At 48.5% G+C, this 26,130-nt stretch overlaps 1 protein-coding gene across 4 annotated transcripts in view; it reads left to right on the forward strand.

Moving 5' to 3' along the window:
- The window catches only part of TMEM178B (transmembrane protein 178B), a 368,443-nt gene that overhangs the window by 300,176 nt on the left and 42,137 nt on the right, over window positions 1–26,130 (forward strand). For all 4 annotated transcript variants that reach the window (XR_010945659.1, XR_010945658.1, XM_067747209.1 and 1 more), the window contains one exon: window positions 23,255–23,392. Coding sequence is in view for 2 of the 4 variants with exons in the window: in XM_067747209.1 (XP_067603310.1) it covers window positions 23,255–23,392 (138 nt within the window). In the remaining 2 variants the exon portion in view is untranslated. The remainder of the gene's footprint in view (window positions 1–23,254; window positions 23,393–26,130) is intronic.

A 26,130-nucleotide genomic window follows, 5' to 3' on the forward strand; every position in this document is an offset into this window, starting at 1 on the left:
AGCTCTCAGCTCCTTTCACACTCGCCTTTTCTCGCTTGGGGTTTGGTCGTGGGCTCTCCTGAGCCCTGGGGACCTGCGTGCCTTGGGGCCATCCCTGTGTCCTTGCTCCGTCCTGGGCGCTGCAGCCAGGAGCACGGGGCCACGTGCTCCCCCACACCCACAAGACGTCTTAGGCGTCTTGTTCTGCTGCTTCCTTCTTCTAACACCAACATCCCCATCACCTACTTTCCGGAAAATTTCCTGATTTCTCCCCGGTGTCAAAAGGGACTTACGTTTCTATTCTGAGCACTTCGTTTGACTGGGCATGCCTTCCTGGTGTTCAGCGAGGCGCCTGGTCTGTGTAATGAGCCTCTCTCTGAGCCTCAGCTGACAGCCCCTAGTAGCGCTGCTTTGCTGTTGCACTTGCAGCAAATTCCCCCAGGTGGAACCCCCTTAACAGATGCGTTCACAGGTCAGGTCTCCAGCTCTGTTATCACTCTCGTACTTCCCTTGAGACTGTATCCTTGGGCATTTTTCTCTTTTATGAATATTAACCAGAGCTAGTAATGGGTTGTAATAATCCCCCCTGACAACTCTGGCCTGGGACCATCACCAGAGACCTAAAAATAGCCGGCTCAGGAGATGGGCGACTTGTGAAGTTCTCAGCACAGCCAGGTTCTAATCCAGACCTCCTGACCTCTCTTCTGATACCAGCTCTGAAAGAAATTTGAAAAGTGAGGAGGGCTGTACTGTGCAGTCTGTTGTCGCTGTTGCTACACCTATCGTATTAAACATGAACCACCATGACCACTGAACTGGATCCTTAAAAATGGTCACAATGGTAAACTTTATATTGTGTATATTCTGCCGCAGTTCTTAAGAAAAGGCATGAAATCCTCACGCCTGCTACAACGTGGCTGGACCTTGAAAATATTATGCTAAGTGAAATAAGCCAGACACAAGAGGACAGATGTTGTATGGTGCCACATATGTGAGTTTCCTAGGTCATCAAATTCACAGAGGCAGAAAGTAGAAGGTGGTTGCCAGGGGGAGGGGGGAGGGAAGACCAGGGAGTTAGTGTTTACCAAGTGCAGAGTTTCAGTTGGGAGGATGAAAAAGTTCTGGAGACGGAGGGTGGTGACGGTTGCACAACAATGTGAATGTACTTAATCTCACCAAACTATACGCTTAAAAACGGTTTACATGGTAAACTTTATGTATCCGCACAATTTTAAGAGGTGGGGGAGGGAACCACCGTGAAAACACTTTTAAAGCACAAAATGCACATTGGTGGGAAAACAAAAATATAAAAATAACTTTTTTGAAAGCCCCGTTTATTGATTCAAAGACACTTTCTTAGCGTTGGGACATACAGCTTATCCATGTATCCAGTGCATTTATGGAGCCTTTGTGGGGGCACAGTGCTCAGCGCCGAAGAAAACAATCAGTGCAAACTCACTGATTGAATTTATTTTTTTATAACTTTTTAAAAATTTATTTATTTATTTATCTTTGGCTGCGTTGGGTCTTCGTTGCTGCACGCAGGCTTTCTCTAGTTGCAGCGAGCGGGGGCTACTCTTTTTTTTTTTAACTTTATTTATTTATTTTTGGCTGTGTTGGGTCTTCGTTTCTGTGCGAGGGCTTTCTCTAGTTGTGGCGAGCGGGGGCCCCTCTTCATCGCGGTATGCAGGCCTCTCACTGTCGCGGCCTCTCTTGTTGCGGAGCACAGGCTCCAGACGCGCAGGCTCAGTAGTTGTGGCTCATGGGCCTAGTTGCTCCGCGGCATGTGGGACCTTCCCAGACCGGGGCTCGAACCCGTGTCCCCTGCATTGGCAGGCGGATTCTCAACCTCTTCGCCACCAGGGAAGCCCAGCGGGGGCTACTCTTCGTTGCAGTGCACGGGCTTCTCATTGCAGTGGCTTCTCTTGTTGCAGGGCATGGGCTCTAGGCGCACGGGCTTCAGTAGTTGTGGCGCGCAGGCTCAGTAGTTGTAGCGCACAGCCTTAGTTGCTCCGTGGCATGTGGGATCTTTCCGGACCAGGGCTCGAACCCATGTCCCTTGCATTGGCAGGAGGATTCTTAACCACTGCGCCACCAGGGAAGCCTCTCTAGTTGAATTTAATGTAAAACGGTCGACCTTTTTCTTACACGTAGCTCAACAAGCTGCTGAACTTTTGGAATCTAGCAACTCTTGGCTTTTGTGGATTTTACTGGTGAGTCTCCTTCACGTCGCAGCAGAGAGGCAAGCCCAGGTTGTGTTTGCTGACAGGCTTGTATTGCAGAGATACAAGGAAATGAAGTGGGGGGAGCTGGCGGGGTAGCGGGGGAACCATGTGCTTAGCCCCACCACTTCCCTGGGTCCCAGCGCTTCCAAGGCTGGGCTCTATGGCAACAGTGACTCCACGGTTTTGGATTTCAGGCTGAGCTCGAGTGACCTGTCCTTTCTGTATGCCCCTCACATCCCTGTATCTCCAAAGACGATCTGTCTGAGCCAGCTTGTCATTTTTTTCAGTAAGAAGTGACGCCCCCACATGGGGCAGGATGTTCCTCTGAGTCATCTCCAAAGCATCGGGTTGTTATGACAATTAAATGACTTAATAAGTGCACAGTTTTTAGGACAGTGCTTTATTCAGTACACGGCAAGTGCCAGGAATATGCTGTCCGTATTATGAAGCAAGGCATGGTGTCAGAACCTAAGGATGAGAGCGGGGAAGGCAGAGACTAGGTATCAAATCTGACCAACGTTTGGATGCTCTGAATCGACCTCATTCAAATAGAAATTGTCCGACAGTCCTGCTCTAGATTCTGCTGCTCTAAATGTGCCCTAGCCTTTCGAATCGAGGCAAGTGCAGAAGCAGCTGGATCTTCTCTTATATTTCTGCTTTTGAATCACGAGCCCAAGAGATTGGCAGCAGCGTGAGTTGGTTGACAACAAGATTCATGCTGTTCATTGACAGAAAAACTTTCACTTAACTTCTGCATTTAGCTTCTGCAACAGGTTGGGTTTTACTTTATCTAAGCCGTTTGCAGAAGAGTATTTGGACAGATTCAGTTGAGGCAGTGGAAAGGAACCACTTTGCCAACCACATGGAGTGTTCAGTGGAACTTGGAGTGAAGCTCAGTCAGTGTCCAGTGCCCCAAATAGCTCCCTTTCATGGAGCATCTAATAGGTATCATGCGTGATCCCCCCTAACCCTCAGGTTCTAAAGGAGACACTGTTATTAACCCCATTTTACAGGTGGGAAACTGAGACTGAGAGATGCCCAAAGTCTCATGGCTGGCAAGAGCCAATGCTTAAACCCAGGCAGTCTGACTCCAGACCCTGAGTCTCAAGATTTAACGTTTCCACTCTTAATGAAAAAGCATCACTGTCATTGGTAAACTCTCGTGCTCTCTTTAGATCTTTGGAAGAACACTCAGCTTCATAATGTCACAAAGAAGCACAGATGGTAGCACTCTACTGCCATGTCAGGATGATCTTTCACATTAGAAAAATTGTCAGGGGATCAACCAAGAATATTGCCTGAGCACGTTCTATGTGCCAAGCATGGTGCCAAGTTCAAAGCACTTTTCTGCTGGCCCATCCTCTGTCTGACATTCAGGATTTTACAGCTGATACGTTCCTCAGGGCTTATATCTCCTTGTGTGTAGAAAACTGATTTCATATCACTGTGTTTTTCCCGCCCCAGTCACAGCACGTGTCCATCAATCTGTAATCATTTCAAGTCTCACTGGCGCTTTCGGAGATCCCTGTGCATGTTCTGATCCTTGAAAGAGACCTACAGAGAGATTGCTTAGTGCACAGATGCATAATCGTCTTAAGAATCTGAACAACTCAATAAATAAAATAATGCCTTCTACCAGTATGCATCGTCAGTCACGGACAGAGGTGTTACAGAAAAAAAGAAAAAAAAAAAGGTCTGTCCTTTTGCGAGACCTTGACTCCTTTGCCTGGCATTCTTGGGTCATCTTACCTGTAGGTGAAGTCACTCCTTAGTGTGCAGCTGGCCACAGGATTTGGTTCAGAGGCTGTTGATGAGGAAACCTTTGTGATTAGGCTGTGGAAACCAAATGCCGCCAGGGGGCGACAGCTTCTGGCTAGAGGATGCTGAAAGGGCTGCTTGAACTTCCTCTATCCTTATATTGCCTCATCTAAGCCCAAGGACATTTTTTTGTTGCTGTATTTGTTTTCGAATCATGCTTTGAATATTTTCCTCTCTGACTGTAAAAGCAACACATGCTTATTATTGAGAATTTGGAAACTACAGAAAAGGATAAAGGATATAAAAAACAACCGTAATCTTCTTCCTGCACGATTAACCTTTTGGTATATTTTCTTTTGGTCTTTTTTTCTTGCCGACTGTTGTTATCATTTGCGATTATATTCGTCATTATTATATGTCCAGGAGCAGACAGAATATACAATTTCTTATCTTGCATTTTTCAACATCATTTAATTTCTTCAAAAACGTCATTTTTACGGCTGTATAATAGCCTCTAATGTGAGCATACCATAATTTATTTAACTGTGTCCCAATTATTGGAGTAGTTTAAGTTGTTTTCAGTTTTCACAGCTGGGTTTTTAACGTCTGCAACACTTCTTACATAGAAGGATATGCCTGGTCAGCTTATAACGTTCGGGAATTAATAATACTTCACTAGAGAATATCTGCAAATGCCTTTTATTTCTCAAACTAATTTACTATCTAGAAATATGGAAATCTCTATACAGAAAGCTACTGTCTTAGCTTTCATCTCTGTCTATCCCCCCCACACCCACAAAACACACTAAGCTACTGTAAATTGATATTTATGTACTTAGTAATGGCATCTCCTTAACATAAACATTATTTAACTTTGACAATTAAGTGATCCCTGCAGAGTGCTAAAAGTTGGGTAAATGACGTGTGCGTTATTATTTATTTTGGTTTTTGCCACAAATCAAGCATCAGGAAGACTTTCCCAAGGGTTGAGCTGAGCTGGATGGGTCAGAACTGGACACATAGACACGGAGCAGATGCCTTCTCTCCAGCATCAGGAAAGGAAAGAGGCTAGGAGAGCAGAGGGCAATCTCGGAGATGCGTCAGCCATCCAGGTGGCCACAGCACAGGGCATGTGAAGGAGAGAAGACAGAAAAGTGATTGTGCTGGTAGTGAGGGTCAGATATGAAGGGCCTAAAACTAGGCCCTCGGTGTGGACTTTACTCCGAGACACAGTGGGGAGCAGTTCAAGGTTTTGAGCACAGAGGTGAGAAAGTGAGCTTTGCATTTGAAGAATTAATCTGGCAGCAGAGAATGAAATGGATCGGAGCAGAGAAATGCTGGGAGGAAGGACTCTGGGGGGCAGAGCAGCAAGTAGGAAAGGAACTGCTGCTCCCTGGGCTCCAACTAGGGGCCGGATGCTGTGCACGCATTTCATGTAAATTCTCTCATTTTATCTCCTGTCCTTAGAGGTGGGGAAACTGAGACTTGCCGAAGGTCGTGGCGCCGGAAGTTATGGAGCCAGCAGTTAACCCTAATAACGAAGTGCAGGCTCCTTTGACTGCACCAGGGGTGGGGTGAGGTGGGCTGGACCAGACAGTCAGGAGAGAGGGGAATCACGTGGGTTAATTATCATGGAAGCGAAATCCGGGGAACTTGGCAACCGGTCAGAAAGGAAGGTGGCAAAAAAGGGGATTCAGAATGCTGCTGGAGTATGGGGGACAGAAGGTTATGAGGTTGGTGATGCCATTGGCATCGGTAGAGGAGGAGCCCTTTGCCAGTGAAGATGAGGAATTGGGGGTTAGAGGTTCAGAATTAGAAGCACAGGCAGACCACCCTTGACGAGGTGTCCAGAAAGCCCAGGGGAAAGGTCTGCACCTTCAGGTAGCATTAATAGATATCAGACATTTAGCTCTCATTGAGGCAGGTTACAAGTATATTGGAATGCAGCCTAAGTACAGTTTAATATAAATTCAGATACACTCTAACTTTACAATAAAGGGGAATGCTCTCTTTTAAATTCTTTGGTGGGTCATAAGGTCCCAGAGCCTGAAGGAGCCAGGTTTCAACCTCCTTCCTGTTCTAAAACCTTAAGTCTTCTTGCCCTGTGCTCTCTGGAGCCTTCTAAGCAGGCAGGACAACGAATTCTTTGTTTTTAACCTGCCCAAGCACATCTAGGTGACCCTGCCAGCAGAGTTCATTCTACCCACAGACCCATGAGTTCCAGTCCAGGGGGATGTTCCCCCCACCCCTGCATCCAAATGCTACAAGGCCAGAAGCCCCTGACTCTTTTTTCCCTTTTCCAGTGCCAAGGACAGTGTCCCCAGAAGGCCAAAATGAATCTTGAACTTGAGAATTGCTTTGTGCTGCTGGGCGGGAGGACACGGGAAGCGTAAAGACCTGATGAGCTAGCGTAGGCTACACAACTTGGTTATTGTTCCTTTAGAAGTCATTGGAGGGGTAGAAAAGATGGGCTACCAATATATAAACATCTTGCCTTCAATATTTTGGTCATCATGATTTAAAAAAAAAAAAAAAATCCGGGCCTCCCTGGTGGCACAGTGGTTGAGAGTCCGCCTGCCAATGCAGGGGACACGGGTTCGTGCCCCGGTCCGGGAAGATCCCACGTGCCGCGGAGCGGCTGGGCCCGTGAGCTATGGCCGCTGAGCCTGCGCGTCCGGAGCCTGTGCTCCACAACGGGAGAGGCCAGAGCAGTGAGAGGCCCGCGTATCGCAAAAAAAAAAAAAAAAAAAAAAAAAAAAAAAATGCGTGATCCATTTATTTATTTATTTTTTCTAACTTGGAGGTAAACCAAACACACTAGTTCTCCTGGAAGAACCGAAAAAAAATGTTTTTGCCCAATGATTCCTGTTTGGTTCTGGGTTTTCACTCATCTGCCGATGACCCTGGCCTTACTAATAGGCACATTGCTGGAACGGGCTTTGATAGGCTGCCACCGAACAAAGATAACGTCGAGGGCAGAGGGAGAGAGTGTGCACACGGGGCCAGAGGGGTAGGCTTGCTCTTCTCTTGCAGAACCAAAGTACATAACAAGCATTTACTTAACAAAAGACCCAACAGCCAAACACTGGCAAAATCCCAAAGCGACTGACTACACGTGAAGCATGAAAAATGTTTCCAGTCACTTGAGACATTTCAAGCATAGAAAGCAAACCATACATAATGGAAAACATTTGAAAACATAAGAATGAAGCCATTAGGCATCAGTTTTCAACAAAAGGAGTAGGAAAGGCTTTTTCTCACCCACTGGCTGTAAGTGAGTAGTGTACTGTCAACGGTGCGTGGCACGTAGTAAGGGACAAAGAAGCGTCAGCTCCTTTCTCCCTTGATAACTCATCTTCTGGGAGACAGTGTGGGCTCCTACTCATTTGGGTGCCTACAGAATGGAATAGACGTTCATTCCTTCATCCTGTGGGGTTTTGGCGCTCCTACTCCGTATTAGATGCTCTGAGAGACACAGAGGAGAAATGATGCTGTCCCAGTTCCTGAGCGATTGAATGACCACACCACACATGGCAGACAGCAGGAGAGAAGACCCAAGGCTTTCTGGACCAGCAGCCTTCTCGAGGGAAGGGCTAGTGTCTTACCCATCTTTGTAGAACAATACCTGGACGAGGCATGGAGCTCTGTGGGTGATGAACAAATGAATGAGTCAGTGAATGGATGAATGTGCCCTAAGTAAGAGGTCGGCCCACAGGTGTGCTCCATGCTGGGTACTTCCTACAGAATGTGTCATTCTGGGTCGAACTCCCCAAGAGAGTTTCAGAGAAGATGGGGTTCTGAGCTGAGCGCTGCATGGCTTTGGAAGAAGAAAGATATATACTCACCCGTGTGCTCACCCATCTTCTAACCCTCCTCCCATCTACCAAGCTTCGTATGTGTAAATCGTGTGTCTGTTTCTAGACTTCACTTTCCCAACACTTGCATAGCACTTACTTTGGGCCAGCCTCTAAGTGATATAAAAATATCATCCTCATAACAGTCTTTGAGGATAACTGTTACTATCCCTGCTCGCAGATGGGGAAGCTGAGGCACGGAGCCGTGAAGGTCACATGGCTAGTAAGTGGTAGATCTGGAATTCAAGCCCAGATCGTCTGACCCTCAGGCTCAGCGTTTCTCACCGCCAGGCTCTGCTGCCCTCGTTTGTCAAGTGGAAGCAGGGACTTGGCTGCGTTTGGGTGCGAGTCTGCTCTTTTGATCTGGATAAGACTCAGAGCACATGAATGGGTGTTGCCTCTGATACCTTCGGGTTCATCCTCTCTGCTAATTCTTTCTCCTCTGCATAGAAATACAGGCAAGTCTTAAAGACTTTAGGAAAAGAAAAGTCCCCCTCACTCCACATTCCATCCTAAGTGTCTCTCCGTTTCCCTCCTCTTCACTAGAGTCAGGCCACCTGAAAGCAGAGTGTCAAAGGGTGACTTTTATTTCCGTACCTCCTATCCGTTCCTAGGAACTCAGTGAGGTCGACTTCCACTCAAGGAGCCTATGCCAAGGTCGCGGGGACCTCCTAGCTGTGAACCTAGTGAGCTCTGTGTGGAAGAGACCATGCCAGTCTTGTGAATTGCAGTGTTCCGTGTGGCTGGCACAACGCCTGGCACACAGTCGGTGCTCGGCAAGCCTTTCTGACTGTTTTCTAACATAAGGTCTTATTTGATCTCAGCATCATTAGCCATCGTTGAAACCTTTCTTCCTTTCCCTCCCGGGATGACCCTTATGCCGGATTTTGCCCCGCCCTTCTTAGGCACCCATTCTCATTCTTCTTCTCTTCCTCTTCTCATCCCTTAAATCTTGATGTTCAAATTCTGTCCTTCACCTTTGTGTCTTCTCACTTTTATGAGAAGTACCATAAGGGACATCTCCAGTTAGATGTCTGTTAAATGCTTAACAAACTGACCTTAGCATCCTCTCTTCTCCTACCAGACCTGCCCTTCACATTCTTTCTCCCATCCCCCTCCAAAAAATGAATAAAAATAAAACTGAATTCGAACAGAGGAGCAACACTCTCTGCTTCTTCTTTTGCTCTGTATCTGGGTCAATGACATCATCATTTTCCCCCTTATCTAAGCCAGAGACCTGGGGGTCCTCAGTGATGTGTCTCCTTCATCTCTCATATTTAGCTAGTCACCAATTCCTATCAATTCTACTGCTTTTCTTTCCCTAAGTTGAAAGAGAACTTAGCTGGTTATACCAAGTACTTCTTTGCTTCCAAACAATCACTAGGATTTATCACGTGGCTCTAAGTCAGCGTGTTACACTAATAATTGGGAAGAGAACGATATCCTACAGGATTATGTAGAATGTGTCGTCTACCTGCTGTTCCTCAAGTGTGCTAAGCAGATTCCTGCCTGAGTGCTTTTGCTTCTCCTATTCCCTCTTCCTGGAATGCCTTTCCCTCAGATATCCGCCTGTCTGTTCCCGCACTTCCTCAGGTATCTGCTGAAGTGTCACTTTATTAAGATCATTTCTAACCTCCCTCTGTTAATTAGCAACTCCCCCACTTCTGCCCCATTACATTTCATCCCTGTCACCTACTTTATTTTTCTTTCTAGCATTTATCACCACCTGCCATGGTGTGATACGTATGCGTATATGGAAATCGTTTGTCTCTCTCCCTGGAAAGTACCTTTCATTGAAGCCAGGGACCCAGTTTTGTTGTTGAACATAGCTGCTGCTTGCTGAACATGCAATGAATGAATAAATGAGTATAAGTTGACCCCAGAGAGGGAATTTCTGTTGATGAATTGTTTTTAGGTGGAGGGTATGATATACTTTTAGTTTCCTTACAGAGGCCCTTTTCTTGGCAAGATCTTTATTTGAATGAGATTTAACCATTTGCCAAAGAAGCCTGGGTCACAGGAAGCCTCCAAAAACAAGCCAAGGGAGCCACAGAGGAAGGCATAAGGGGAAAGAGAGGTCATCCAAGTCCACTCACTCACTACTGATCACTACCGAGCATCCCCTTACCAGGGAGAGACCCAGAGTGGGGGAAGGGAGGTTGACCACACAGAGGAGGCCGCTCTGTGTCTCGTGCCCGGGACTCCCAGCCTTGTGGGAGGCGTACAGCCTCCCTTGATTTATGTTACCTGCTTGAGTTATGATCATTCAGCACTCCCCAGAAATGGCCCCAGGATGTAGTATTAGTGTTAGTAATGTACCCATTGTTTCTGAATTGTGCTCCGTGTCTTGAGCTAAAGACAGGCTGGCATATTGCAAAAATGGGGCTGAGTATCACAGCTGCTAGAGCAGAATCATCTGGTCTACCCCAGACCTCCAGGCAGGAAAAGTATGATTATCCCCATTTCAGAAAGTAGAGGAACCCTGCAATTATAGGACTTACCTAAAGTAATAGAACTAGTAGCAGGGGTCAAAGACCAGATCTCCTGTTGCCCAGGGCAGTGCGCACCCACTCTTCCATGGTCCTTACTACTACAAAGCACCCTTTTTTTTTTTTCTGTCACACTGCCTGTTCCTGCCACCCCATGCACATGGGCTTTGGAAAACCTCTCTGCTTATATGTGGCCAGAGGCAAGCACACACTTCTTAGGCCCTTCATTATCATACTTCTAAATTAGAAAACAAAATTTGCCTGGATTGCAAATTTAAAGACTTGGGGAAGGGCCAGGGAAGGGGAGAAGTTATTTGTCTTGGATTTCCCATGTTGTTTGTAATGACCAGTGTACCCTGAGACTGCTAACTACACATTAGAGGATACCAGTAACGCCCCCTGGGTGCCCTGTGTTTGTTCCTCTGCCTTGCAGCCTGCCAGTGAACATAAATGATCACTGGTATTTGTGGTGGCACTTTACAGTTTACAAAGGGCTGTTGTCACAGATGTCACTTGGTCAGTGACTCCAAGAGACTGCAGAGCAAAGTGACTAAAAGCCTGGGTTTTGGAGTCTCCTCCTTGCAAGCTGCCTGACTTGGGGCAAGTTACTTATTATCTCATCAATAAAAGGAGCATTATAAACTCATCAGTTTGTTGGGAAGATTAAATGTGATAAGGTATAGGAAGTGCTTAGGACATGCCTGACTCATGAAAAATGCTGGCTGTATTGTGATCATTCTTGTTTCAGATATGACTTGTATAAGATCATTTTTAACCAATTTATTAAAAAGGCTGCATCTACAACTTTTATTCTCACTACCACCTTTTTAGCCCCATTCTGTCTGATCTCCCGTTCTTAGTTGACATCTATAGGAGATCCCACAGTTTCTTTGGGTAACCTTCAGGTATTAGTAAACTTGCATTTGTAGATGTTGACATTTGCGTCGGATCTAGTATCAGAATGTCGGTCTTGTATCTGGTTTAAATCTTCTCCCTTCCCCAGGGCATGGGCTTGACCCCCTCCTGGAAACGTGCAGTAAGAAAGAAGGTCTGTTCTGCTCCTTCTTCAGCATTGTTCCACCTGCCCCCCTTTAGCTCTATTACTGCTTCCTCTAGGGTTGGGGCGGGGGGCGGGGGTCGAGAGAACGATGGGTAAAAGGCCCGCGGGGTCTTGTTTGCCTGGTGGCGTTGCTGTCTCTTGGTGCCCTGCATGCAGCAAGGCCCAAGTGCTCATCTGTCTCTTGCAGGGCACCTTTGTGATTCCTTTGGAAAAGCTTCTCAGTGACTGACCACACCTCATCGTCTCCTGATGTGGGCAGTGCACCTTCCAGCTGACCTGGTCCCACTCCTTCCTCAGCCCCCAATTCTGACGCTACCCCTCATAGGACTCTGTTGCAGTCATCACACCCTACCAGGTGAAGCTCTTGGGTCGCGTCTTTTCTAGGAACCTTTAGTCTTCGTTGGCCTCCGCTTGGCCCGTGGAGAAAGCACAGGATCGTTCCCCAGCCAGACTCTGGATGTGTAGCTTTGTCTTTGCTTTCATGGGCAACTCTAACCGGCTTCTCGCCTCATCTTTTCGGGCCACACGTAGGTACCATGCCCTGTGTCCTCTAAACTCTAGGGTACCTGTGTGCCGCTCTCCAAATGGTTCTCTCAAGGGCCCTTTTCTTGGCTTGAGGAGGTGGTGCTGGGAGTGGGGAAGCTATCGTGGGAGGAAGGGAAACACGCAGCCCTCTGCTGACTCTCTTCTAAGAACCCTCCCTCTTCAGTCTCTGCCCCCTAATCTCCTTCTGTGTGTAAACTGAAGGTGGAGAGTACACTGCAAGTTGCAAAACCCTCGTAGCAAGTTCTGCCCAATGTCTTACCCTTCTCTTTAGAAAATGCTGGGCTTCCCTGGTGGCGCAGTGGTTGAGGGTCCGCCTGCTGATGCAGGGGACACAGGTTCGTGCCCCGGTCCGGGAGGATCCCACATGCCGCGGAGCGGCTGGGCCCGTGAGCCATGGCCGCTGAGCCTGCGCGTCCGGAGCCTGTGCTCCGCAATGGGAGAGGCCACAACAGTGAGAGGCCCGCGTACCGCAAAAAAAAGAAAAAAAAACCCAAAAAAACAGAAAGTGCTGTCCAGTATATGCACTAACAAATGTAAAATAGATAGCTCGTGGGAAGCAGCCGCATTGCACAGGGAGACCAGCTCGGTCTTTTGCATCCACCTAGAGGGGTGGGATAGGGACGGTGGGAGGGAGACGCAAGAGGGAAGGGATATGGGGATATACGTATGCATATGGCTGGTTCACTTTGTTATACAGCAGCAACTAACACCATTGTAAAGCAATTATACACCAGTAAAGATGTTAAGTAAATAAATGCTGTGTTGCCAACACAGCAAATTCAAAAAAAAAAAAGTGCTGTCCATTGAAATATAATGCAAACTGTAATCCAATTTTAAATGTTCTAGCCCCATTAACTGTGTAAAAAGAAATAATAACACTAATTTTAATCACATATTTTCTCTACTCCAGTATATCCAAAATACTGTCACATCAGCATGTAATCAGTGTACAGATTATTCCGATATTTCATGAAAACTCATACCGTCTTGGACAGCTGGTGTGTATTTTACATGTACGTGTCTCAGCCCAGGTGCTTGATGACGATTTCAAGTCCTCAGCTCCCACGTGTAGCCCTGGCTGCCGTACGGCCCACACAGCTGGAGAACGTGGAGGGAGCAGGGCGCTCGCCATCCACTGTTCTCTGCCCCATTGTTGTTCTCTCTGTATCGTTCTTAGGCCTCAGAACTAAGAGTTTGGTGTGACCTGTACGCTGCATCCCAGCCAACACGGGGAGAACTGGGCCTCAGAGGCAGGTCTTCTGACATCAAGTTCAGTGTTTTGTTTATCTCTACACCATCGTGTCATTCAAACAGAAATTGCTGTGCTTGTTCCTGGGAACCTCATTAGTGGAAGGGACGTTTGAGGATGAGAAGATTGCTATAGAGACGTTCGTGTGAGCCGTCTGAGGTTCTCGGGTATCTGCAAGGTGCCTAGCCCCTAAAGCACGGGATCTAGTCAGACAGAGAGTACTGAGGGGCCCCGCACACCTCCCTGACGGCATCCCATGCGGAAAGAATGGCAGCGGAGGGCAGCGACATCTTAGAGCCCCGTTCCTGTGCTGGCCTGAGCTGGAGCTGCCAGGTAAAGAAAGCACTCTGATGGCAAGTATTCCGCAGTCCATACTGTTGGCCAAAGAGCAGCTTGGCAAGTCTTGCTTTCACTGTTGAAAAGACTGAAGAAACTACTTAGTGTGTCTTTAAGAAGGGGGTACTCATGAGAAGGAATCTGTGGCCAGGCCTGAGATCAACGTCTCCTATCAGTTCGGTGTGCCTCATTATTTGTACTTAGAACTTTAAAAAGCAGGAAAGCTCACATCTCCCAGAGAACTCAACGTTTCATTGTTAAAGGAATTCATTCTCATTGTAGGAAAGAACAAACAAAACCCCAAACATCACAACCCAGAAAGGCTCCCTGTTAGCATCTGGGGTACTTCTCCCTTGCGTCTCCCACGTGGGTGTACGTGCACGGATGCACGTATGTATACCCGCAGCCTAGGGGTTGTATGGAATAGATAGGCTTGTGCATTATTTTTCATTTAATATTCTGTTGTGAACTTTTCCCTGGTCGTTGACATTCTCCACGAGAGTAATTTTAACAGCTGAATAATATTCCATTACATTTTACTGAATGTTAAATTCTCTTCTGGGGTTTGAAGCAGCACGGAATCGAATGGAAAGGGCATGGGCAGAGGGAGGCCGTTTCCCAGGCCTGCCTCTGACTGGCTGTGTGACCTTGATCGACTGAAATTCCATTGTCTCCATAGCTAAGTCTACAAAATGAGAGAAATAGTATCTTCCTTATAGAGCCATTGCGAGGCTTCACAGGCGTGTCCCGTGTAAATTGCCCAGCCCAGCGCCTTGCGCATAGTAGATGCACAATAAACGCTCATTCCTATTTATCTTCCTCTTCCCCAGGCCTTTCACATTCTTTGCAATCAACCGATTCTCAGGCGCCTGCAGCATGTTTCTGGAAAGCATAGTGCTCTCTAGGGTGCCCATGTGTCTTAAAGCTCCTATCTTCTCATTGCTTTGTGGGGACCCTCTGGGGACACATTCTTGCCACCCCGATTTCTGTCCTCTGCACTCAGAGCAGCTGTCAGTGACACGTGATCTAGAGGAGGAGAGTTGGGAGCTTCTCTAGGGTGGAATAGCGACTGTATTGGTTTAGCTCGTCGTTCCCGGCTGGAAGACCCCCGAGGACAGAGAACTGGGCACCCAGTGGGTCTACTCGCGTGTATCTGGTTGGCTGCGCTGTAGTTTCCTTCTCATCATTCCTGTCTGCAGTTTCTGCTGTTGGCTCAGCAGTGTGGCAGCAGGGAGGAGGGAGTCATTCTTGAGGGGTTTTTTGTTTGGGACTCTGCCTCTCGGTTCTGGGTTTTTTCCCCATTCTTTCTTCTCTCCAGGCACTTGCTTTAGCTGCTGACCTAGCTTTCTTTCATCAGGCGGGTACAAATGTTGCAATTTGCCTTCCCTTGTCTTGACAATGGATGTGATTTGTATATGCTATATCACATAATGTCCCTATTTATGGCAGCTCTCTAATCCGGAGGTAGGGTTGAGGAGCAGGAAGCGCCAAGCCCGTCTTCTGACCCAGAAACCACTTCTCGTTTCTACAGCAACTACCTTCCCCCACGATCTCTTCCTGACTTGTGGGGACAGCACAGAAAGGTCTGTTGGGATCGTGACCTGTGGGGTTTCACATGTGCTCATTAAACTTTATGGTAAGGAGCCCCCATGTTGCATGGCTCTGTGCGATCGGAAACCTAACCTATGTTGATGATGTTTCTTTTCTTTGTGTACACAAAAAAACAAAAGCAAAAAATTACGTTGAATTGTTAAGCAATAATTAAGGCTGGCTTTTAAAACATAAGGTTGGAGGAGAGAGAAGTTGGCTTCAAGTCACAATGACGTTTGAGTCACTGGAGTGGGTTGAGTTGGGTGAGCGCGTCCTCTTCATTCTGCTTTAGTCCATGGTGCATACAGTTTTAGCAATCATCACAGGGTGGGATGGTGATCTCACTTAGCAGACATTTATTGAGCACCTGCTTTTGCCGGGCAACGCGCTGGGGACTGGGAAGGCAAAATAAACCAGACACGACCACAGCCCTGAACAAGCTCACATTTGCTGGAGGAAGGGAGACATAAATAATTACAGTAAGACGTGGTAAGTGTTGGAGGAATGATTATCAGCCACGTGCTACAGGAGCCTGGAGCACTGGACGCCAGTGTCGGCTAAAGCACCTTAGAAGCCTCCCAGACATTTACTTTTTAGGGAAATTTTAAGGATGATGAGAAGCTTGCCCGGTGGAACGTGTGGGCAGCCATGTTGGCAGAGAGCACAGCGTCATCAAGGAAAGGGAGGAAAATGCCAAGCCTTTCAGAGAACTGCAGTGTTTGCATGACTGGAACACGGGGCTCTTGGAGAAAGGTGGAGGCACAGGGATGGGCAGAGGACACTTTCTTATGGAAACCCAAGAACTATTTTGTTTTCACATAAAAATGGTTTCTTAAATACAACTACATCACGGTGCTGAACTGACTTATACTCTGGAAGAAAGCCATAGGCAAAAACCTTTTAATCACATATACAAAGAAGACATCAACATAGGTTCCTACTCCAGATTTGTGCGCTACTTCTCTGTTGCACTGTTAACTAATTAGATCACTGAAAAGTTATGGTCTTGCCCCATGCCTCTTCCTTTTAGATCAGTACAGTGCTCAATGCTAGAGCCCAGGTTTCAAGCAGCCTCTATGGCCCCCGGCACCTCTGCTATTAGCTGCCATGGCCTCTAGCTGTTTTGGGTCCCCCAAGGATAAGGAGCATCACCACTCCAGGGTGGATGCATCTCAATATTAACAATAGATGCATAAAGCCTTCACCTCAGCCTCTCCTGGTACCCGAGAGAGGTACAAGAACAGACCCCAGAAACCTGTTCCCTCTGGGTACCAATCCTTAATTAGGGGCTAACCCCAACATGCCACTTAGCTCTTGTGTGCTCTTGCACAACACGTGTGAGAGATGTGGTGTATGAAAAAAGAGAACAGCTTTAATTTAAGTGTCTTCCATTTCTATTTACATCTGTATAGCTCTAGCTTTGTGCCAGGTACTATTCTAAGCAGTTTATACATAATAACTTATTTAATCCTCTGAATAACCCTTTGAAGTAGGCACTGTTATAACCTCCCATTATAGATGTGGAAACTGAGATCCAGAGAGAGGGACTAACGTGCTCAAGTTCACGCAGCCAGTACACGGCAGAGCCAGGATTTGAATCAGGGCAGCCTGATTCCAAGAATCCGTGCTTGCATCCGCATCTGTTGAATCTCTGTGTGGTTACCCAGAATCAAGCCCCACTTCCTTCAGAGATGGTTGCTGTGCAGTAATTGGTTCCTGGAATATTCCTTCCCCTGTGAATCAGTTTGTCCTGAGTTGATCCCACGGCTAACATGTTCATTGCCCAACTATCTCTCTCCACTTCTAACCTTCCAGACTGATCCCTTGGGGCAAAAGCACTGAGTTCTGTCCTCACCACCTTGCTCTGCCCTCCAATTCTTGTGACCTTGAACCCCAAAGGGACTGATTAATTCGTGAATGCATGTCCAGCTACCAGGGCAGCTGACACTCTTCCATCCTTGTAACCAAGGCAGTGCTCATATCAGGCAGAGGTGCCCCGCGTGGCCAGCAGAAGAGGACCATGACCTTGTTGGTTTCTCCATACTCTTCACCCTGGACCGTTAATACAGTGTCTGCCCTCCCCATCACCTGTCTTTACTGACACAGCAAGGTCTAACCCATACTTATCCCGACCATCTCTGTTTTTTTAATGAGAAGAAAATCCCAGCCCTCATCAGTTTTTTTGTACTGAGTTCTTTAAAGAGCAAATAGAAAGAAATTCAGAGCCCATATATATTTTCCTTCTCTGAATGGTGTTTATTTAAATGCAGATATCCTGGTTTCCTAGGTAGAGTTGCAAGCAATACCTTTCAATTTAAATGTTAATAGGAGCGTAAACTTCAAAATAAAAATTTTTCCACGAGGGAGAACGGCTTTTTTCTGCTTCTATTTAATGGTTCTGGTTTTCTCCCTCCTCTGTCCTCATCATCCACCCGCTTCTGCCCGCGGCTTTCCACTGCACTGAGCTAAATTCTTTTTCTAGAAAGTTTAGAATGCACCTTTCTCATTTCGAACATTAGAATGTCAAACATTACGGTCGTGGAATACGGATATTAGACTCAAACCCAACACAATTCATGAGAAGATTTTTCTTTATCTCAGCCTTTGCCTGCCCAACTCACTATTCCAAGTTCTTTCCAAGGGGATTATTCTTAGGCTGACCCTGCAGAATATTTTCCCATGGCTTCAGATAGTTGAGTTAGGTTTTCTTTTTCCTTTCCTCCCCCCACCTCACCTCCTTCCCTCCCTCCCTCCTTGCCTCCTTCCTTCTTTCTACAAAAAGGCAGGAAAAGATGGGGAAAGAAATAACCGTTGACCCTTGAACAACACAGTTTTGAACTACATGGGTCCACTTATTCGCGGGTGTTTTTCAAGAGTACATACTACAGCAGCACAACATGCGTGGTTGACTAAATCCACGGATGCAGAACCGTGGATTCAGAGAAGCTAAGTGTACAGAGGGCCGACGATAAGTTATACGTGGATTTTCCACTGTGCGGGGCGTCGGTGCCCCAACTCCCCTCTTTGTTCAAGGGTTAACTGTACAAGCTATGTAAATTCCTGGGTGCAAAGTACTGCTGTGAGCACAGTGAGAAATCACAAAGAGTAAAAAAGGCAGTTTCTTACTCCTAAAGAAATGAAATTGACACATGGGCTAATGCAGGTGGGCAGGAATGGGGCCATCTATATGTGGGTCATTCCATAGGCAGAGTGGCCTTTGGGATTTTCTCAAATGCAAATAAAAAACAACAAAGATTTAAAGATAATCAAAATAATATCTAATGCCTTAAATCCAAATATGGTGACTATAATAACCTTTCTAAAGACATCGTGGACCAAATTTTGTGTGTGAATGTGATATCTGGCTTCATCTTCTTTTATTTTTTAATTTTCTCTTTCCTTCATTTCCTTGTTGATTATTTTTATCCTGTTATACTGTGTGCATTTTGTAAGACTCCTAAATATTTTGGAACAAGATAGGACTGTTAATCCATAAATTAGAATTGATTTTATAATATTAATTTCAGTGATTTTGATTCCATTATTATAAGGTATTATTTTTGTTCTTCAGAGAGTTCTTTTCAATAGTATCCTGTTCGTATTTCATGGAGGCAAACTGTGTTTCTTCTCTTGTCTCTTGGGGATATTAATAATTTTTTAATTTATTTAAAAATTTTTTTATACAATTCTTAAAGATTACTTTCCATTTACAGTTATTATTAAATATTGGCTATATTCCCCATGTTGTACAGTACATCCGTGAGCTTATCTTACACCCAGTAGTTTGTTTCTCCCACCCTCACCCCTGTATTCCCCCTGCCATCCCCCCACTGGTAAGCACTAGTTTGTTCTCTGTAAGTCTGCTTCTTTTTTGTTATATTCACTAGTTTGTTGTATTTTTTAGATTCCACATATAAGTGATGTCATACAGCATTTGTCTTTCTCTGTCTGGCTTGTTTCACTTAGCATAATGCCCTCCAAGTCCATCCATGTTGCTGCAAATGGCAAAATTTTGTTATTTTTTTATAGAATACTGAGTAGTATTCCATTGTATGTGTGTGTATAAATATATTTGTCACATTTTCTTTATTCATCTGTTGATGGACATTTAGGTTGCTTCCATATCTTGACAATTGTAAATAATGCTGCTCTGAACACTGGGGTGCGTGTATCTTTTCAAATTAGTGCTTTTGTTCTTTTCGGATACATACCCAGGAGTGGAATTGCTGGGTCATAGGGTAGTTCTAGTTTTAGTTTTTTTTTATATAAATTTATTTATTTATTTAGGCTGTGTTGGGTCTTCGTTTCTGTGTGAGGGCTTTCTCTAGTTGCAGCGAGCGGGGGCCACTCTTCATCGTGGTGCGCGGGCCTCTCACTATAGCGGCCTCTCGTGTTGCAGAACACAAGCTCCAGACGCGCAGGCTCAGTAGCTGTGGCTCACGGGCCCAGCCGCTCCGCGGCATGTGGGATCTTCCCAGACCAGGGCTTGAACCCGTGTCCCCTACATTGGTAGGCAGATTCTCAATCACTGCGCCACCAGGGAAGCCCTAGTTTTAGTTTTTTGAGAACCCTCCATACTGTTTTCCACAGTGGCTGCACAAATCTGCATTGCCGCCAGCAGTGCACAAGGGTTCCCTTTTCTCCACATCCTCACCAACATTTGTTATTTGTGGTCTTTTTGACGATGGCCATTCTGACGGGTATGAGGTGGTATCTCATTGTGGTTTTGATTTGCATTTCCCAGTAATAATTTTTAATTATTGTTTCTTTTCCCTGCAGTTTGTTTCCTCAAGCTCTTCTCCCAGCTTATAGCTTTTCTCAGGTATTTGGGGCTGCCCGGAAGCCCTGAGTCGGGGGTGGGCTTGCCAATGGGAAGCTTCGCTGTGGCTGCTGGGAGTGGCTGCTTATGCCTCCCTTGCAACACACAGCGGCAGTGTATCTAGATATTTTCTCTTGTGCTGGTCATCACCAGAAAGGTCTCTCCCAGCTTCCAGACTATAGGGCAAAGGCAGGGCAGTCTGCTTCTGAGAGCCAGGCAGAAGAGGTCTGGGGTCTCAAGGGTAAGCATTCAACATTCTGTATGTGCACAGACACTTGCTCTGTGCATAATGACCCTCAGCTGTGCCGGCCAGCCCTCACCTGAGCTTGTCAACCCCCAGTCCTAAGTATGCCCACTCCACCCTGGGGGGTGGGGGAAAGGGGGTAGCCCCAGAGGTGTAGAGTGGGTGAGGGGAGCTAGGGTTCTAGTTCCAGCTCAGACAACTTGTACCAAATCCTTGTTTTATCTCCCTCCCCTCTGCTTAACTTCCTGATGCCAGTTCCTGAGCCTTTTGGGGATTTGGCAAGATGGTTTTCAGCTTCCCCCCTGCTGGCTCTCGCCTTAGCTCTGTAGTTCTGCTGAGGCGATTATACTGTCTCTCAGCTTTACGGTTTCCAATCTTCTGTTGCCGCTGTCTCCTTTCCTAGTTTCCCCTTCTGTGTGAATTTCTGTCTTAAAAAAAAAAAATCTTGTAACTATAATCCTGGCTTAATTTGGGAGGAAAAAATACTAGATACATTAATTACATTTTAACTTTATTTTCCCACACAACTCAATAACCCAACTCACTCCTTTTTTTAGTTCACGGGTTTGAGACTGTTAATAAATTATGTAACTTCTTTAAATCCTGCAAAATAGGAATATTTCTTGTCCTGCCTACCTTATAAGTTGTTGCTGCAGCTGCCCTGAGTTGCCACGTGGGTCTGAGGGCAAAATAACCAGCCGTACTTGCATGGCTCTAGCAAAATCAGGCTCATAGGGTGATGGTGGATATCCTCCCAGGTCAGTGAAAATACTCAGACCTGACCTCTGGTTTTCATCCTTCTTTCCAGATCAACAACTTAACGTGACCCTCAGCTTTTGTTGACCAAGCCTTTGGGAGACAGCAGAGTGTACCCAGTCTGTGTTGGAGACACAGCCTTCCCTGACCTGGTACACAGATGACTACTATCTGTCTCAGGACTTTTGGAAGAGGAATTATTCTCTCCATTTCCCTTCCTGCCTTTTGCTCTGTTTTCTTCTAAGTAAAGCACTCTGCTTTCGTCCACCAACAGCAATACGCTTCCCTCTTTTAATGATTTGCATTTCTCTTTTCCTGCCCAGCGCGCTTTTCCATCCCTGGCCCAAGTGCACACACCTTACAGGACCCTGTCTCCATTCAGTCCCCCAGGCAGTACCTTTGCTCCCATGGGTCTGCACAGCCCAGGGGCCGGTACCGGCCAAGTGCAGCTGGAAGGGGCTCTGGGGCTTCCGCAGGTTGGTCCTCTCTAGTGCTGGCAGAGGGGCCAAGATTTTTTCCTGGAAACCCTCCAGTTACTGAAAAGGGAACCATTGGTTTCACAGGGGTATAGAAGAAAAATTTCCTGACCTGTTTAAGGGAATATAAATCTCCTTTAGACTGAAAATACCCTGACCTCTCTTTTCCCATTCCCATCACCTGCTTGCCCTTGACTACAGTGGAGAGTGGAGGGAGCCCCCAGAGCAAAGAGTAACGGATGTGACTGCTGCCTGGCTGCGGCGGGCACTTCTGGTCGGCAGGGGTGGGGAGGACCAAGGAGAACTCAGTAAAGCAGGAACGGGCTCTCTGTGGATTTCTGCCTCTGTGACAGGGCCCTGTCAGGTCCCCCCACCTCCTCGGGGAGGCTCTGCTGCTGTTCTCCTTCCCACCCACCCCCACCCCCCAACCAGCTTCCTCCCTGGAGGGCGGGGAGGCGGCTTCCAGTGTCTGATATTCAGTGTCAGGGCAAGGCTCGTGGACCACATCCGTCTCCAGCGTGAGGGTGGCGGCAGGGAGGGCAGGAGGCCTCAAGCCAAACTGTGCCAGGGATCCTCTGTTTGCTCTGCACTGAAGTGGGAGAGAGGCAGAGAAGGGACGTGATGCCTGTGAGGTGCTCCCCATGGAAACCTGGGTGTTCGTTTCCCGGGGGTGAGAAGAGACCGTCCGTGCTTGCTTGGATGCGGGGGGGTTGGGGGGGTGGGGATTGGTGTAGTTTGCTGTCCGGTCCTCAGCGTCACACACACACATTCCTCCCTCCCTTCCTCCAAGAGAAGGGAACGCCCAGGGGATCTCCAGGCTGCTCTGAAATCCCCACCTCCCACCCCTTAGGGCAGAGGCCCAGACAAACGGCTCCTGTTGGGAGCCCCGTTGTGGTGTGTTACCCAGGAGGGCGGTAAGAAGGCCGGGCTCCAGGGGAGGCAGGTGCAGGGGGAGGAGGCACTGGAGGGCGGGGCTGGAACTGGGAGGAAGCCAGGCCGAGCCAGTTGCTGAATGAGGCTGACATGGCAGCAGCTCTGCCCTCTCCCTTCTGCTAAAAATACCACCTTTCCAGACGGCCCTCCTCCCCTCTGTGCCTACGCCAGGCTTTGTCTGGCGGGTCAGTGGGGCGCAGAGCGGAGAAGGGCCTGATCTGGAAAACCGGGTTGACCTGAGGAGGCCTCCTCGGGGGTACAGTCTGAGAGCAGGAAGCATGGTGCCCACCCTGCGGCCTCACGTGCACAGGGAGCTGAGACCCTGGGGGCCGGGCTGGAGACGGAGGAAAGCGATGCCACTGGCAGCTTCATGCTCACTCCTGACCTCCTGGGAGACCAGCAAACCCTGGAGGGAAGGGAGGGAGTCCCTGGCAGGTGCAGCCAGACTGCCAGGACCCGACCCAGCCCAGCTCTCACGGTCCATTCGTCTGGTGCTCCCTGCCCGGAGAGGTGACTAATGCTGGATTATGACTGGGGAGCCGCACAGATCTGGGCTTGTCGCCCTGTCCTACCACTCACTGTATGGCTTTCCGCGACTTGCTGCATTTTTCAGATAGGGATAAAGACAGTACATCTTAGAAGGTTGAGAGAGAAGCCTTGGGAAGAACAGTGCTGTGCCTGGCACAAAGGAGATGTAAAAGAAATGACAGCTATGATGATGATCTCTCCCTGTGCGTATGGACCACGCGGCCCCAGCATGTGTTTGCACGCGAGGAGACAGTCACCACTGGGGGCTCTGTCCTCTGCAGAGGAAGCTTGGTTGTACCAACCTGTCTGTAAAGGGCAGGTGGCCTCCCTGCCCCCTCGCCCGGGGCCGGGGTGCCCTGGACCCTGAGTTCCGGGCTCTGATGCTAACTGTTGTCTGCCTGCTTCCCCGCAGACCTGCGTAGGATGACGGCCGGCTTCATGGGCATGGCGGTGGCCATCATCCTCTTCGGCTGGATCATCGGCGTGCTGGGCTGCTGCTGGGACCGAGGCCTTATGCAGTATGTGGCAGGGCTTCTCTTCCTCATGGGAGGTAAGACTTGGGGGCTGCGGAATTTGGGGGGGGCTCCTGGTTACTGGGATTCCGAGAGAATGGCTGGTGGGCGTGTGGGCGAAGGCCCAGGCTCGGCGGGGCCCTTTCATTCACTCAATCAGCGAACATGTTTTGAGCTCCTCTTAGCCACTTTCCACTGCTGGTCCTTGCACTCGGGCGTCTGCCCACCTGGTGTGGGAAAGACTGTGACGATGGCGTCGAGCGAGGTGTCAGATCTGGGGCAAGTGAGAACCCACGTAATACTCGGGCGTTTTATGCACATACTATATTTCGGGGTGGGCGGCAGGTGCTATCTGGGCAGTTTCCCCTTCAAAAGCGTACCTTTACCCTTGATTTATGGGTCTTAATGCCGCTCCGTTTCCCAACGAGGCTCTAAAGGTGGTAAGACGGGGCTAGACCTTCGTCACACGTCTCCCTTACCCTCTATTACTGTCAGGGCCATAGAACCGATCGCACCCTTATAAAGGGCTGTATATGAGCAGAACTGTGTAGCTATGAGGGAATAGGCTCCAGTCCACGGGAAGTAAAGGTTAATCCACTATCTACACGTGCCTCTTTTCTCCCTGAGGAGCTGAAATGTGCTTTCTGGTCTCCTGGTTTGAGTCTCAGTCTGAAGCCAAAGCTAACGGGCGGTAGGCCCATCACAGTACACTCCTCGGGGAGAAGTGGGTGGATGACTTGCATGGAGTTAGGAAGAGGGGGAATTGGGCTTGGACAGAGGGAGTTAGAAATGTGTGTGGGGAAAAGGACAGTGAGTCCCATGCGTGGAAACCACCGTCAGGTAGATGGTAGACACCACGTGAACGGCCCGACTCAGGGTCTCAGCAGGGGCAGGCGGTGGAGGGGTGGGTCTGGCTGGAGAAAGGAGGCGGCTATCCTTCTAGGTGGACGGAGAGATCTGGGGTTCAGTGAGTGAGCTGTGGGTTGGGAGAGGAGGAGAGTTGCAGGGTTCCACCTCGTGCCTGACCGCTTATCCTTGTTCCCCCAAAGCACAGACACCCTGTGCCTCCCGGATCCTCTGCCGTCAGGGTCAGCTGCCCCTGCCCAGCACTGCCTCCCTGTGGGTCCCACAGCGGCACTTAGGGCAGAGGCTGGGGAGGGAGGGGCACGGTGGCTCCTTCACCCCTCCTTCCGGTCTCCCGCTGAGACGGGGGCCCCCAAAACCAGCCGCGCCACCTTTTCTGCACCCGGGTGTCCTCCTCACTGAAGCGAGGGTCACACTTGGCCCGGGATCTCCATACTTGGTGTTAGCAGCACGGAGTCTTTTTTGTTTCCACCTTCCAGTCAGAATCTTCCGTGGACCCCAAAAAGCGAAAAGCTAAAAGTGGAGTGGCTCTGTTTGTAGTGAATGTTCTCTCTAAGACTCTTGTGGTTGTACAAAGATGGGCTCCAGTAAAACGGGGCTTTTCTAAGGCTCTAGAGAGGGCTCCCAGGGATCCGAGAAAAGCTGAGCAAACAGGCCTCGGGCAGAGCAGAAATCCAGGAGCCCTGGGAGCCGATACTCTTTCTCTTCCGAGGCGATCGTCATCCCCTGCACGTTCCCCTCGCCAGGCCGGCACTTGGCTCACATCCTTCCCAGGTGCTAAGTAAGCCTTCCAACTCTGACAGCTTCCAGAGAAAGAGTGATGGGCCCAGTGATCCTCCCAGGCCAGGCCACACATCACTGTGACCTGAAGAGGGGGTGGTCCCTGAGACACTTCCCACTCACCTGAGACCCCGGGTAGGAACTCTCCCAGAAGAGGGTGTGGGGCAGACAGTGGGGGGCAGGAGGGTGCCTGGAAGCCCTGTCTCCCATTTGCTAAGGTACTGCCCAGGAGCCCTAGGGCTCTGGGGACGCCAGGAAAGCCCTTAGGCTGGACTGGGGACCTGAGGCCCCTCCCCACGGGGAATGAGTGAGGGTGTTGCTTCCCTTCTGCCTGGTTAGTGGTTCTTAATCACCACACAGTCGAATCACCTGCAGAACTTTTAAAAGTACTGATGCTAGGGCCTCACCCCAGACCGATCCAAGCCGAACTTCTGGGGGTGACGCTCAATAAGGGGTGAGAGCTGGGGGAATAGGTGACCTTTAAATTTCCCTCCAGCTCTGAAATGTTATGTTCTGGGGATGAATCCGTTGGGCAAGACCTCTCGTGATTTGTTTTCTTCCTTCCCCCGATGCCCCCCAGCCGCCCCATTTTATGACTACCTTAGGCAGCATCAGACAGGGAAGTGCTGTCACAGGGCTTCGATTATGACTGTGGAGGCCTGTCCGAGCCCTGATCACCGAGGGTCCCAGCTAAACCCACTTCTCCAGCACACGCACTCCCTTTCTTTTTTTTTTAATGGAAAAACCATAGTTCATAATAAAATGTTAGCGTCCAGAAGAACTCTGGGGAAGCTTGCTGTCCTAAGAGCTGTTTCTTCCTGACGGGAGTATTGTCCTGGTTGGAGTGGGGGCATCTCATCCACCATGGGGCTTGTGTCCATAGGTAGAACTGTCCTCTCCCCAAAGAGGCTGGGGAGGAAAGTGGTGTCCACACACCTCATGGGTACCGTCAGAGAGGCCCCAGTAGGAGAGGAAGAAGGACAAAGCCGCTAAGAGCTGACCCCTTGAACCCTGGTCTTTTGGGGAAGATAAAGCTCTACGCGGGGGAAGGCACCCTCTTCCTTTTCAAATTAGTGCCCTTTCCAAGGAGGCCCGACACAGCTTCAGGGGGTCCCAATGCCCAGGGCAGCTG

The sequence above is a fragment of the Pseudorca crassidens genome, chromosome 8, assembly GCF_039906515.1.
Source record: "Pseudorca crassidens isolate mPseCra1 chromosome 8, mPseCra1.hap1, whole genome shotgun sequence".
Taxonomy (NCBI): domain Eukaryota; kingdom Metazoa; phylum Chordata; class Mammalia; order Artiodactyla; family Delphinidae; genus Pseudorca; species Pseudorca crassidens.